The sequence below is a fragment of the Podarcis tiliguerta genome (genome assembly GCF_965153285.1).
Source record: "Podarcis tiliguerta genome assembly, chromosome: 7".
Lineage (NCBI taxonomy): Eukaryota > Metazoa > Chordata > Lepidosauria > Squamata > Lacertidae > Podarcis > Podarcis tiliguerta.
Window position 1 is genome coordinate 48,404 of NC_139540.1, and position 13,475 is coordinate 61,878.

Sequence of the window (13,475 nt, forward strand, 5' to 3'; positions counted from 1 at the left end):
TGCCAGGTGCAAACCCTTCCAGGTCTCATTTTGACAGCCCCCCAAGTTTCCCAGTGCAGCAGCTCGTTTCCTAAAGAGCCTGGGCTCAGCCCCAAGCAGTAGAAGCCCCTGGGTTAGTCAGGGGGCTGGGAGCAAGGCAGTGGCATCTGGCTCAGCCTGGGCCTAAGAAGACAGGGGGGGGGGAGGTAACACCCAGATGCCAGTCTGACCCCATCCCATGAGTGTGCAAAACACTTTGGACACACTCAGTTTAGTTGAATTACTTGTACCTTGCTTTTCTATTAAAATAACAACCAAACAGCTAACAATTAAAAAGAAAATTCAGTGTAATGGAGGAGCAATTGATTTCCTGTGGGAAGTTTGTGGTTCACTATTGGGCATGGTTTTTTCCTGGACATTGTCCCTCTGCACACATTCAAGCAGTTCAGAATCCAGATGCACCAACACCCAGAAATGCTGCAGGTGGGGTGTGGGGACAGCTCCAGCTGTTCAGCCTTAGAGCAGAAATCAAAATTATTGTATTTATTCGCCTCTACAGCAGATAACCAAGAAAGAGTCCTTTCTCATGGATTATTTTAAGATGTTTTTAAAAGTCTCCTTTTATTTAAAACCCTTACAAGGATAAGTTCACAGGCTGTAGCCATGGGCACAGAGAGGAGAGTGCAGAAAGGCGTTGGCAGGTGGCCCAGGGGTCTCAGCCAGCACTTTCTCTGTCTCTGGTGGTTCCCAGAGTGGTTTTACACTCAGGGCTTGAAATGGGGAAGAGAAGCAGGTCTTAGTCAGGGGAGCAGAGACTGTGCTGCAGCAAGAGCACCCTGCTCAACTGTCCTGAGTGGCCGGGTAGGCGGTTGCCCGTCTTCCCTCCCTCCACCTTTCAGGCCCTGAGCAGTTGCAGGATTGGCTCTGCAGTTTGGGAGCAGGCTGGGCTGGGCTGGGAAGGTCAAAGCTGCTGGGTGTTGTGGACTATTGCCTGCTTGGAAGTGTCTGATACAGGCAGACTCTGAAGAGCAGACTTGCAGATGGTCCCATAGGACTGGGAGTAACTGCCCAGGCAGGCCTTTGGGTCCCCAGCCATTCCCACGTTTGCTGTAGCCCGGAACATCTTCTTACTGGGCTTAAGAAATGAGCGAGCTTCCCTGCTGTGGACCTCGGAGCTCCCTGGATTCTGCAAAAGAGACAGGAGAGCTGTGGGGGCACCGCAGATGGGAGCAGGAACACTTGGTGTGACGGGGAGCATCCCTCAACATACCATTTGGGACAACTGGAGAGGTCTGAGCTGAACCCGGCGGCTCCCAAGACTCAGCTCCTTTGCTTCCTGACCAGTCTTGGACTGGAGAGCTGGAGCTGGCCAGACAGCTGCACCTTATAAGCAGCCCAGTGTCAGAGGAGTCGGCTGCAGCCACGGTCACGGCTGGAGTCCCAGACCTGTCAAACCGGTTGCTGCCTCCCTCCTCTGCCTTCCTGCCAGACCAGAGAAACCTAGTCCATTGCAACCCAGTCTCCCCATGTAGAGGAGCATAGTCTGCCTTCTTCAGTTCCTCACCCCTGCCTGCTTTGCACAAAGCTCTCCTAGCCTTAGAAGCCATCAGGAATCAACTTGCAGCCTTTCCCCAGATCCACCTGTAGCCCACCTGGCCTGTTGAGCTCTTGGTCTAGCGGCACCTTTCACACAAGGACCCCAAGCTAGGAACGAAGTGTTGGGGGGGGGCAGGAAAGAGGCTCCACTTCACTCACCAGGCCAGCAGCCGCCTTCCTGGGGGAGCCCTCCTTCCTCATCAGGTGGTGGTGAAGAGCCGCCTCCTGGGCTTGAGCACACAGTGAAAGGGGCCTGGGGAAGGAGGCTGCCTGGCCTCTCCCCACCTCCAGGCCTTTGGGCACCTGCTGAAGCAAAGCAAAGTGGAGTCTGAACCCTGCCTGACTCAAGAGTAAAGAGCAAAGCAGCTGCAGCAACTGGGAGATTTCCCATAACAACGGCCATCACTGAGAAAGGATCAAGCTGCCCCTCGCCACCCATACACCCTCCTGCCACAAGGCAGAGATGCTGCATGACCCCCATGCTGCAGGTGGGGCCGTGTGCTGGGGCAGAAGGGGATGGAGCAGAAGGGCTTTGGAGAAGCGGCTTGGCATTTAGGAGGCAGTGAGCCCAAGAGGCGGAGACCTCATTGCATCTCCCTTGCCTCCCTAGCGCGGTAGGGGTGGGGTGGGGGAGAGAGGGAGGCAGGTGGGCTCATTCTGCAGCAGCTGGAGAGCTGCTTTGTGCGTGACTCCTGCAGCTGGCCAGCTGGCCGCCTGCTCTGGAGGGGCAGCACTGGCAGAAGAGGAAGATAACAACCAAGTTACTCACGCCATGGATAGTCTGAGGAGCTGCTGCAGGGGGTGGGCTGCTGGCTAGTACGGCGAGCGCCTGCTTCCCCACTTTCTGGCTGAGGGCAGCAGCCGGCTGCTGCAGGAGTGGTGCAGAGCGATTCCTGGCCATGTTGCTGGGAGCCAGGCTATGTGCTGAAATGAGAGAGCCTGAATCACAACACTCAGGAAGGAAAAGGCCACAGAGAAGGCTCAGTGCCCCAGGCAGACTGGAATGATCCACCGGGGGCTGGGGGAGGCTCCTCTCTTGGTTCTCCATTGGGCACCACCTATGCTATTTTGGCAAAGGATGATGGCATCCAAACAACTTATTCTGAGCAAGCCTGAACAAAGGTCCTTCCTGGACTGGCAGAGGAAAGAGGGGGTGTCTTGGTGGTCAGCAGGAACCCCAAGATCTTTGTAACGCAGATCAGGCAACCCAGAAAGCCAAGCCAGTGGGGAAATCCCTACAGCATTATTTCACTTTTAAAATTTGCACTCTGCTAACATACACACAATTGAATGATTACACTAAACAGAATAAAAGAACGAGATAAAGCCTGCCAATAAACTCATCATAGCCTGTCCTGCCGGAATGCCCACCCCGAGCTTCTCCTGGCACTAGAGATGCCAAGACAGGACAAGGGCAAGGCTTCCTGAAGTGCAGGTGTTCTTTTTGCACCCCCCCCCCCAGCACCCTCTGCTCCTGGTCTCCTCCTTCCAGTGAGCCTTTCCTGCCCTAGAAGGCAAGCCAATTCTGTCAGTTTGCATTTCTTAGTGCAGAAAGTATTGATCTCATTTGTAAAGATCTTTCCTTTTTTTGTATTCTGATTAATTCTAGAAGCTACTAGAAGCTTCTCTGTGTGTGAGAAGAAGAGGCAGACGGGTTAATGATTGTTTAGGTTATACCTTCAGAGAAGCTGAGTACAGCTGCTTTGAATTAGTTCTCTTCCAATTAAGGTCATGCTGACTATAAATATAGGCCAGAAGGAGCCTGGGTTTTGCTCTTCTCTTCTCTTCTCTCTCTCCTCCCTCTGGTCTGGTGTTTCTGTTTCTTTACATAGGATGCTTAATGCTAAGGTTTAGTCTCATTATGAGCTAAGTTTATAAATGCTGCAACTGGATTTTGCACGGACTGAGCCAATCCTGATTGTATTGGATTTGATAACCATTATGCTATATTTGCCTTCAGCACAAGGAAAGCTCTGCTGAATGAAGTACTACTGCCTCTGGTCTATTCTGGGGAACTCTGCAACGTGTTTAAGGTTTTCCTCCACAAGTATGACACACGTAGGACAAATTCCTCCCTCAATAGCCTTTGACTAGTGGGAGTCCTGGGACACCGCTCAGCTGCCCTCCTCTATTTCCTGGTCTCACAGAAACCCTGCGGCTGGAGGCTTTTCAAGACAACCTCGTGGTGGAAGCTGGCTGGGGACGGCTGGAGCCCCACAGTCCTCCACCTCTCCACCCGCCTCTCTCAGCAATCTCACAAGAGGCTGGCCAGCCTCACAAGCCGGAGGAAGGTGCTCTGGGGCACTGCGTCCGTCCCATTCACCCCAGCCAAAGGCATAGTTGCAAGGGGACACCTACCGTGGCTGGTCATGTGGCTGGCGGGACTGCACAGGGGGGGTGTGATCCCTGGCCTGAGGCGGCCAAGGCTCCTCGTCTCCTTTGCCCTCTGCTGGGAAGCTTCACAAGGTGCCAACAACTGGGGGGAGCCCCTTGATGGGAGGGGCGGTGACACCCCTTGTGCCTCACAGCGCGTTTTGGGAGGGGGACTGGGCTGGAGGTTCTCATTTTGGGGCTGCTGATGCTTCTGAGGGTGGCGGTTCCTGGCCTTCCTTTCCAAGATCATCTGCAAAGAAGATCTGATGAGGTTTCAAATCACCAGTATGGCAAGAGCAGTTAAGAATTTTCTTTTGCTGGATGGCAGGTACAGAAATGCACTGGCAGTGGAAATACTTAAGGAGAGGACAGGCAACCATTCCACTGAGCAGAGAGGGGACAGCCTAGATGACCTGGTTTTCTCCCAACTCATGTGATGCTAGGAATACTGAGCAGAAGAAACTTGTGGCAGGAAAAGACCAACTCAAGCAGGTTTAAGCAAGAGGAAGAAAAGGTCTGGTGCATGCTTCAAGGTCCAGGAAGAAGACAGGTGATGGGGCCTGTCAGGGTAGGCAGCTAGATGGGCCAAAGTGCCCTAGGCTCATTTCCACCCCCTGACCTGCTGGGGCTAAGCACAGAGGCGGACCTGCAGAAGGCCTTCTCAGTGGCTGCCCCTCAATCCTTGGAACTCCTTTCTGCTGGAGACTCAGCAGAGGCTGCACATGCCAGAAAAGCCATGCACAATGTTGGCATGCACAGTAGTTACCCACCCAAGTCTCTTTGGAGGATGCCGTGGTGACCACAGGTCAAGGGCGCCAGCAGCCCATTCAGTCTTAGGGGTGCACGAGGAGTCTTACCTCATAGAGCTTATTGCGATACTCAGCCACAGAGAGCTGCACATCATCATCCAGGGGGAGGACCACACTGTAGTCAAGAGCAGGCTCTTTGCTGGGGCAGTGGAACCTGCCAAGAGCACACGGAGTGAGACAAGATCCTTCGGCTGGCACCAAGGAGAGACGCTGGCCCTTGGCCAAGCACCAGGATCTGACCAGCTGGCCCATGGGCTGCAACTTGCCCAAGCATGTCTGTCTGACCCTTCAGAAGATGGGCAACCCCCCACCCAGCACAGGCCAAGATGCCTCCACTGCAACCCAGTCCTCAAGACACTCACCGTCGCACGTAGGGGTGCTCCAATGCTTGTTCCGCCGTCAGTCGCTTCTCAGGGTTGAATACCAGAAGCCGTTTCAGAAGGTCCAGGGCTTGGGTGGGGGTGGAGGTGGGCAGAAGCTCCTCAAAAGCCACCTGTGGCCTGCAGTTGGAGAAAAGGCACACAGCAGCTCCCCACCTGCAAGCAACAGACAGACCACCCCACCCAGCCCTGGAGGGCGTGTTCTCAGCAGGACCGTGAGCAACTGGCTGCTCAACCCCCCTCCCCCAAATGGGAGGGAAGGACAAGACACTCACTGGCAGCTCAGTCGGCCGATAATGGAGGCTCTGTAGTCAGAGTGGAAGGCGGCCACATCTGCAACAGCAAGGCAGTCAGTCAACCTCACCAGGACGGGAGGCAGGCGCTTCAGCCAGGGAAGTGCCGCTCACCCGTCCTCTGCTTGCTCTCTCCCTCCTTCCCAGCGGAACACCACACACAGTGCAGCAGCAGGAGCGCAGGGCTGCAGAGGTGGGCCCTGGGAGTCAACCAGCCCCTCAGGACTGGGCCAACGACACAGATGTTGTAAAATTAGCCTCACCAATTCATGGAATGACCATAGATGTTCCTGCATATGATCTCAGTGACTGAGCTGGGTTCTAAGGGTTCAGGCGATGCCTGAGGCACCCTGGACCCAAGTACTTCAGGGACCTTGAATCTCTCTGGGTAGCAGATGGGCAGCCAGTGCAGCTCTTTAAACAAGGGTGTCACATGCTCTCAACCAGATCTCCCCATCAGCAGTCTAGCCATCACATTCTGCACCAGCAGCCCCAAAGGCAGTTCCACATGGAGCTGAGTTCTTTTGGTGCTGGCTTAAAAGTATAGCTCTGTAGCTGCAGCCGGAAAGGGGGCTGGGCACCTTTTCACTCCTTTGCCACACTCTCTGCAGCACCCACAGAACTTCCAAAGGTCCCCCCTTCCTTGAGCTGGCTCTCCTCCTCCGCAAAACCTTCTCACCTTCTGGGGAGGGAGCAGGAACAACACGCAGAATCTGCTCTAGTTGGTTGACTGTGGATGTGCCAGGGAAGAGAGGCTTCCCCAGGAGCATCTCGCCCAAGATGCAGCCCAGGCTCCACATGTCCACACCCTTCGTGTAGCTGCAAGCAAGGAAGAAGACATCCATGTTGGGCCTCAAGAGTCAGACATCCAAGGGCTCCTGGCATCCCTCAACACAGATATCCAGACCTGATGCCCTGAAGATGTGCTTGATCCTGCTTTCTTCCTTTCCCTTTCTTCCTGCCACATCACTCCTATTCCCTGGTGTTTGTGTACTGGCAAAAAGTTGCTCACTTCAGGCCCCCACCAAACAAGGGATACTTTGGGGCAGGATCTGGACCTGCCAGTGCCCCCTGGGACTGGCACCCCAATGCCATAGTGCCCCCAGAGGAAGAAATGTATTTCATTGTTTTTCTAGACCACCTTTCATCAGGGCAAAGCACAAAAGTTCATGAAGCGACATATAAAATCAAAAGCAGTAAAACTGTTCAAGAATTAAAACAGTTCAGCTGCACTTTAATTGTAATGTTCCTTCCACAGTCCTCACCCCAAAGCTGGTGTGAAGAAGAGCATTTTCATTCACCTTCTGACAGATGGGAGGTTGGGGGGGGGTCAGCATCTCCATGAGTGAGGGAGTTCCTCTGGTCAGGGCACTGCAGAGAAGGCCTGGTCCATCACCACTGGGGACCAAGCCACGCCCATTGACGGGACATCTGAATGGCCTCCCCCACCAACTGCAAGGCCTGGCTGGGCCAATGTGAGAACAGACTGACTTCTAGGGACTTGGGTCCTCTTGGTTTGGGACTAACACACTCATGTGGAGCCAACAGCAAGCAGGCAGCCAGCTCAGCTCCCCAAGGGGAGGTGCCACGGCTCTGGATTGGCATGCCACCTGCAAAGCCAGCAACAGCACATTGCACCCAGCATGACAAGAGTCTGGCTGAGGGGTCACCAGAGCGTGGCAAAGGCAGCTCAACCCAGGAGGAGCAACGGTGGCAAATCCAGACCAAGGAGGACTGCCAAGCCACCACGCTGCTACTTCAGGAGTGGGCAGCTCCATTGAGAACAGGCTGGCTCCCCAACTCCCTGACACAGGACCCCCCACTCCCATTGCCTTGCCAAGATTCAGGTTCTATCCCTTGGCCCTCAGCCAGCCTGCCTATCGCTGTCTCCAGGCACAGCCTCACCTGTCTCAAAGGCGAGGAAGTGAGGATGGGAGGCTGTGAATAGCAGCCACAGACTCAAGCTCCTCAGCCTCCCCAAGGCTCCTGAGGCACCCTCCTTACCTGTGAGAGGAAAGCAGAATCTCAGGGGCCCGGTACCAGCGGGTAGCAACATACTCCGTCAGGGCAGGGCTGCTGTGATCCTGGTGGATCTGACACAGGGAACGGGCCAGTCCAAAGTCACACAACTTGACAAAGCAGTCTGCATCCAGCAGGATGTTTGAAGGCTGCATGTGGAAAAGGTATCAGGGGAGTGAAAGAACACAAGAATCAGCCATCCTGTCTGTGTGGTGGTTAGAGTCCTAGGTTACAAGCAGGGACACCCAAGTTCAATCCCTGCTTGCCACGGAATGCACTGGGTGATCCAGGGCCAGTTACTCTCTCTCAAACCAACCTACGTCACAGGCAAAGAAAGAACCAAGTATGAATCCTGAGCTGTTTGGAAGGAGGTGTAATAATGTATTAAAAGAGAAAATGGAACGAGGGAGACCCACCCACTACAGCATTTCACCCCCCTTTAATTCAACGTATGGCTGGAGCCCAAGTCCTTCCCACACATGTACCTTCTGGTCCCTATGAATGACGTTTCCTGAGTGGATGAATTTGGTGGCTTTTAACAGTTGATACAGGATGTAACACTTATGAATATCTTTCAGTAAATTTCCCTTCTTGATCACAGCATGCAAGTCGGTCTCTGAAATGGGGAACAGCAGAGAAGCCGTGGGTGCCTGGCACTGCCTTGACCATTCAGCCCAAGACCACAAACCCTGGCCCTTCTGCTAGACCGCCTCCAAACCCAGGCCTGCAAGGACTACCCCAAAAGTTTCAGCTAAGAGGGTCATAAATATCTCAGAGCTTAACCCAGGACTCTGAATGACAACCTGTGAGCAGATTTAACAGCAAAATGGAGTTGGGTGTCATCAGTGTAGTGATGACCCTGTGCCCCAAACTTCTGGATGATTGCTCCCAACACCTTCATGAAGATGTTAAATAGCATTGGGGATAAAATAGTGCCTTGTGGCACTGCACAGCTACGGTGTTGGGAGGTAGACACACAGTGCCCCAAGGAGACTCTCCTAGACTAGCCATGCAGGTAGGAGTGGAACCACTGTGAAGCAGTGCCTCCAGCTCTCAATCCAGGGAGGAATGCCAGGAGGTATTGCAGTCAATTGCATCAAAGGCCACTGAGAGATCCAACAGTGGCAATAGGGCCACACTCCCCCTGCTTCCCCCTTGAGAGAGGTCATCCATTAGGACCCCCTGTAAACCATCCATGGGTCTCCCCTCACCCCAGGTATAACTTACGGATACCCAGTAACAGGATGTCCATGCCCCCTAACCATGTTTACTCCAACACCCCCACCATGCTGCTACTATACTTGCACCAGACATAGCTGTTTCCTAGCTATTCATGTGTGTAGCAAAGAGCCACTGATTGAAGTGCTCCCCTCAGCCCCCACTCACAATGCGAGACTGAGTTGCGCACACAGACACTTAGCACAGACTCTGCAGTGCCTGCCTCCCACTCAGGGAAGACTCCTCCATGTCACGATCACAGAAGGGAGAGCCCTGCCCTCGCTATTCCCAAATGAGCCACCCAAAGGGGACCTTCCTTTTGGCATCTCCCCCTTTGGCCTTGGTGGCCTGTTTGTTTACAAGCCTGTGGGCCAGCTGCTTTCAGCCTTCCCTCCCTTGGCAGCATTTACCCTGCACTCAAAATGTTCTGCTCAACATGCACTTTTACTCTGGCTTCCTGCTCCTCATTGTCAAGGTCATCTCCACAAGAAGGAAGCCTAAGTTACAGTCAGGAAAAACTCACCCATAGACTCAAAAACCAGGTAGATGTCCTTGTCATTCTGAGCTCGGATGACATTCAAGAGTCTGATGATGTTTGGATGCTCTCCAAATTCCTGCAGGAAGAAAGACCTGCCCATCAATGGCGGCTGCTCTTGAGGTCTCTTCACAGAGCTTGCTGGCAGAGCCCAACATACTCTAAACAGAAAACCACCACGGGGACTGTGGGTTGAGTCGCTGTTTGCATGCAGGAAGACTCATCTGGCGGCTGCAGAGAAAGAGCCTGGCATCGATTCACAGGTACCCTCCTCAAGTCTTGGTTACTCATCTGCAGCAAGATGGTTTTCTAACTCCAACTTTGGTGTAATAAATATTCTGCCAAAGCGAATATGCTTGACAATTGTAATGTGGTCTTCCCCAATCTGGTGCACTCCAGATGTTGTTGAACTCCGGCTCCCATCAACCACAGCAGCCAGCCTGGGCAATGATCAGGGATGATGAAAGGAGTTTGACTCCAACAACATCTGGAGGGCACCAAGTTGGGAAAAGCTGCAACAGAGGGTGTTTCAGACACCGTTCTGAGAATACTGTGTCCAATTCTGGGCACCACAATTTAAGAAGGATGTTGACGAGCTGGAATATGTGCAGAGGAGGGCAGCCAAGATGCTCAAGGATCTAGAAGCCAAGCCTTATAAGGAACGGTTGAAGGAGCTTGGTATGTTTAACCTGGAAAGAGGACACTGAGAAGGGATGTGATAGCCATCTTCAAATATCTTAAGGGCTGTCACATGGAAGAGGGAGCATGCTTGTTTTCTCCTGCTCTGGAGGGTAGGACTCAAACCAATGGCTTCAAGTTACCAGAAAGGAGATTCCGACTAAACATTTGGAAATACTTTGGCAGTAAGCTTCTCAGCAGTGGAACAGACTCCCATAAGAGGTTGTGGACTCTGCTTCCTTGGAAGTTTCTAAACAGAGGTTGGATGACCATCTGTCATGGATGCTTTAGGTGAGGTTCCTGCATTGCAGGGGGTTGGACTAGATGACCCTTGGGTCCCTTCCAACTCTAAGATTCTATGATTGTATATTGCTTTAATTACCACTCAAGTCAATCATGTACCTGTTTAACGTGAAAGTTAGTTCAAAAGCATAAAAAGCTTGGTAACAGGCAGGGAAATATCTCTGTGGTACCTGTGTGAGTGAAAATTTGTGTAGCGGAGACTCTTTGTCTCTGTTGTGGAGAGGCAAGGCTCATGGGGGGGTGTCTCTCATCCCCCTTCCAATTTCCCTGTAACAAATACATGTGTAGCCACAGAAATCCAGTGTTGTCCCCAGTGACACGCAGACAAAAGGGCATTCTGGGAGAAGCAGAAGCGCGGGTCAAAAGCCAAGAGACAGTCATTGCTTACCTGAAGGAACATAATTTCCCGGAAGGTTCTCTGAAAAGAAACACATACCATTGGCTGAGGACGGAGTAGCTTCTCAGGGTCCCAGTAAAGTCATGCAATAAGCACATCAACGTTCCACAATGCCCCACATGTTCTATGCCCTGCAGCCATATTTGCCAAGCTGGGGATTATTATTATCACTTAGTAATAATAACCATGATTCTCTATACAATAGTAACTGCAAGAATAATAATAATAAGAAGAAGAAGAGTTTGGATTTGATGTCCCGCCTTTCACTCCCTTTAAGGAGTCTCAAAGCGGCTCACATTCTCCTTTCCCTTCCTCCCCCACAACAAACACTCTGTGAGGTGAGTGGGGCTGAGAGTCTTCAGAGAAGTGTGACTGGCCCAAGGTCACCCAGCAGCTGCATGTGGAGGAGCGGGGAAGCAAACCCGGTTCCCCAGATTACGTGACTACCGCTCTTAACCACTACACCACACTGGCTCTCTCAAAATAATAATAAATATTATTATTTATTTGAGCCTTTGGATTGTTAAAAGAGCTCTAAAACGCTGCTGCCGCAGCAGCTGTTCTTCTCATCCCTCCTCGACTCCCTCTGGTCACTTTCGCTCAGAAGGTGGTTTGTTTCCCAGGCAAAAATACACGACTCTCCCAGCCCGAATCAAGGTCCCGCCTGGAGCGACGCCTGCATTTGGCCGCCTCTGAGCCTCCGGCGCCCGTGCCCTTAAGCTCCTTCCGATCTCTATGGCGATAAGTCTCTCCCTTTCTCTCTCTCACAGCATCCGGAAGGGACCCGGGGGGTCATCTAGTCGAGCCCCTGCCGGGCGTCTCCCGGGGGGGGGGGGCTTCACCTGAGCGTCAGTCCGGTTCCGGAAGGCGTCGAAGATTTTCTTGACGGCCACGACGGCGCCCGTCTTGCGATCGACGGCCTTCCAGACGATCCCGTAGGCCTGCGGGGGGGGGGGGACGAAGAGGGGCGTCAGAGGCGCGGCCAAAGGGGCAGCGCCCCCCTCAAGTTAATCAATAGGAAGACGGGGGCCTCTGAACTCCTGGCTCCGCCCGCGCTGAGAAGGGGGGGGGTTAGGGGGGCTTGTCCTCCAGGCGGCGACCCGCCCGCCCGCCCCACGCACCCCCTTGCCGAGGCGCCGCTTGATCTCGTAGCGCCGCGCCACCTGCTCCTCCACTTCGGCGGCGGCGCTCATTTTCGCCCGGCGGCCCGTTGGCTGCGGCTGCCATGGAAACGCCGAGGCGGGAGAGCGCGTGCGCGGGACGCGGCGTCCTGCCCCGCCCCCTCGCCCTCTGACCCCTCGCGGGCGCCAATCGCCGAGAGAGCCTCTCTAGGGCGCTGCGCGTGTGCGCTGTAGACGCGGCGAGACGCCCGCTCTCGCCCCGCCCCCTGACGCTGCTCATCAGCCGCGCTGGCATCCTCTGGTCCCGGTCTCTTCCCTGCTCTGGTCTCGACTTGCCGGCTGAGCGTCTGCTCTTGTGCTTCTGAACACCACTCCCCACCCCCCGCCTGTACACAGTACATGGACATAGTGGGGTAAAGGTAAGGGACGCGGGTGGCGCTGTGGGCTAAACCAGAGCCTAGGGCTTGCCGAGCAGGGTTCAAATCCCCGCAATGACGGGGTGAGCTCCCGTTGCTCGGTCGCTGCTCCTGCCAACCTAGCAGTTTGAAAGCACATCAAAGTGCCAGTAGATAAATAGGTACCACTCTGGCGGGAAGGTAAACGACGTTTCCGTGCGCTGCTCTGGTTCGCCAGAAGCGGCTTAGTCCTGCTGGCTACATGACCCAGAAGCTGTACGCCGGCTCCCTCAGCCTATAGAGCGAGACAAGTGCCGCAATCCCAGAGTCGGCCACGGTTGGACCTAACGGTCAGGGGTCTCTTTACCTTTATCTTAGAGCCTGTCCTTAATGGAGAGCCTTACGTATGGCTGACAGCGATTGTGTGTGTTTGTGAGAGACAGAGAAAGACAGTGTGTTACTTTGATACTTGATCTTTTAAGAGGCCTTTTCAAAATGCTTCCGATCTTCAGGAACACAAAGAGCCCCTGCTGGATCAGGCCAGAAACAAACCCAGCAACGCCTCCTCCCAGGAGTCCTGGGCTGGTCCCTTTACCCTTTACCTTTTAAAGGACCCCTGGGCGGTTAAGTCCATTCAAATTTGACTGTGGGGTGCAGAGCTCATCTCCACTTTCAGGCTGATGGAACTGGCATTTGTCCGCAGAGCCTTCCGGGTCAAGGGGCCAGCAGGACTGAAGCGCTTCTGGCACAATGGGACACCACAGCAGTGCCTGTCTCCTGGCGCTGGGATGCTTTGGAGCTGCTAGGTTGGCAGGAGCTGGGACAAAGCAACAGGATTCAAACTGATGACCTTCCAGCGCCACCAGCGTCCCATACAGAATAGTCTGCTGCTGGGTCAGGCTAAAGGAGGCCCATCTAGTCCAGCATGCTGTTCTCACAGTAGCCACACAGGCGCCCATAATCAGAAACCCGCAAGCATGACCAAGCGCAAGAGAATCTGTCCCCTCTTGCAGTTTCCAGCAACTAGGACTCCGAAGCCTCACTGTCTGTGACCTGCTTGCCTTTCACCTTCTGATTTTTGAGAAGTTTCCTCTTCTGAAGTAAAGTCTCTTTGGACTTCCTTGCCAGTTGTCTAAGTAAATGCTTGTTGAATTGGATGGCGCTGTGGCTGGTTTCGAATCCCCAACTGCTTCTCACCCCAGTCCCAGGCACCACTTAAGCCCCAGGGCAATGTCCTTGAGGAGGGCTGGAAATTTTGCCATGAGCAGAACACACATTTGCCACAACTCTTCTTCCTTTGAACGCCTCCTTGATTTCATTCTCCATAATCTGATTTCTTATAGTTGGACATGAAATGCTAACTGTTGAAGTGGAGACAA

The 13,475-nt window shown here is 53.6% G+C and overlaps 1 protein-coding gene across 2 annotated transcripts; it reads right to left on the reverse strand.

Annotated features, from left to right (window-relative positions):
* Nucleotides 1-570: 570 nt before the first annotated feature.
* On the reverse strand, nucleotides 571-11,861 carry MAPK15 (mitogen-activated protein kinase 15). 2 transcript variants are annotated; one of them, XM_083448960.1, is made up of 14 exons: nucleotides 11,702-11,861; nucleotides 11,423-11,521; nucleotides 10,572-10,601; nucleotides 9,191-9,281; nucleotides 7,935-8,065; nucleotides 7,435-7,598; nucleotides 6,110-6,249; nucleotides 5,413-5,470; nucleotides 5,120-5,257; nucleotides 4,806-4,911; nucleotides 3,934-4,198; nucleotides 2,345-2,499; nucleotides 1,735-1,878; nucleotides 571-1,165 (listed from the first exon to the last, which is right to left on the reverse strand). In XM_083448960.1, exons 1-14 carry the CDS (start codon nucleotides 11,771-11,773, stop codon nucleotides 941-943), a joined length of 1,818 nt encoding a protein of 605 aa, XP_083305086.1. In that variant the 5' UTR covers nucleotides 11,774-11,861; the 3' UTR covers nucleotides 571-940. The 2 variants fall into 2 exon arrangements, with proteins under 2 accessions (XP_083305086.1, XP_083305085.1); XM_083448959.1 differs by having other exon boundaries at nucleotides 1,735-1,881.
* Between the last annotated feature and the right edge of the window lie 1,614 nt (nucleotides 11,862-13,475).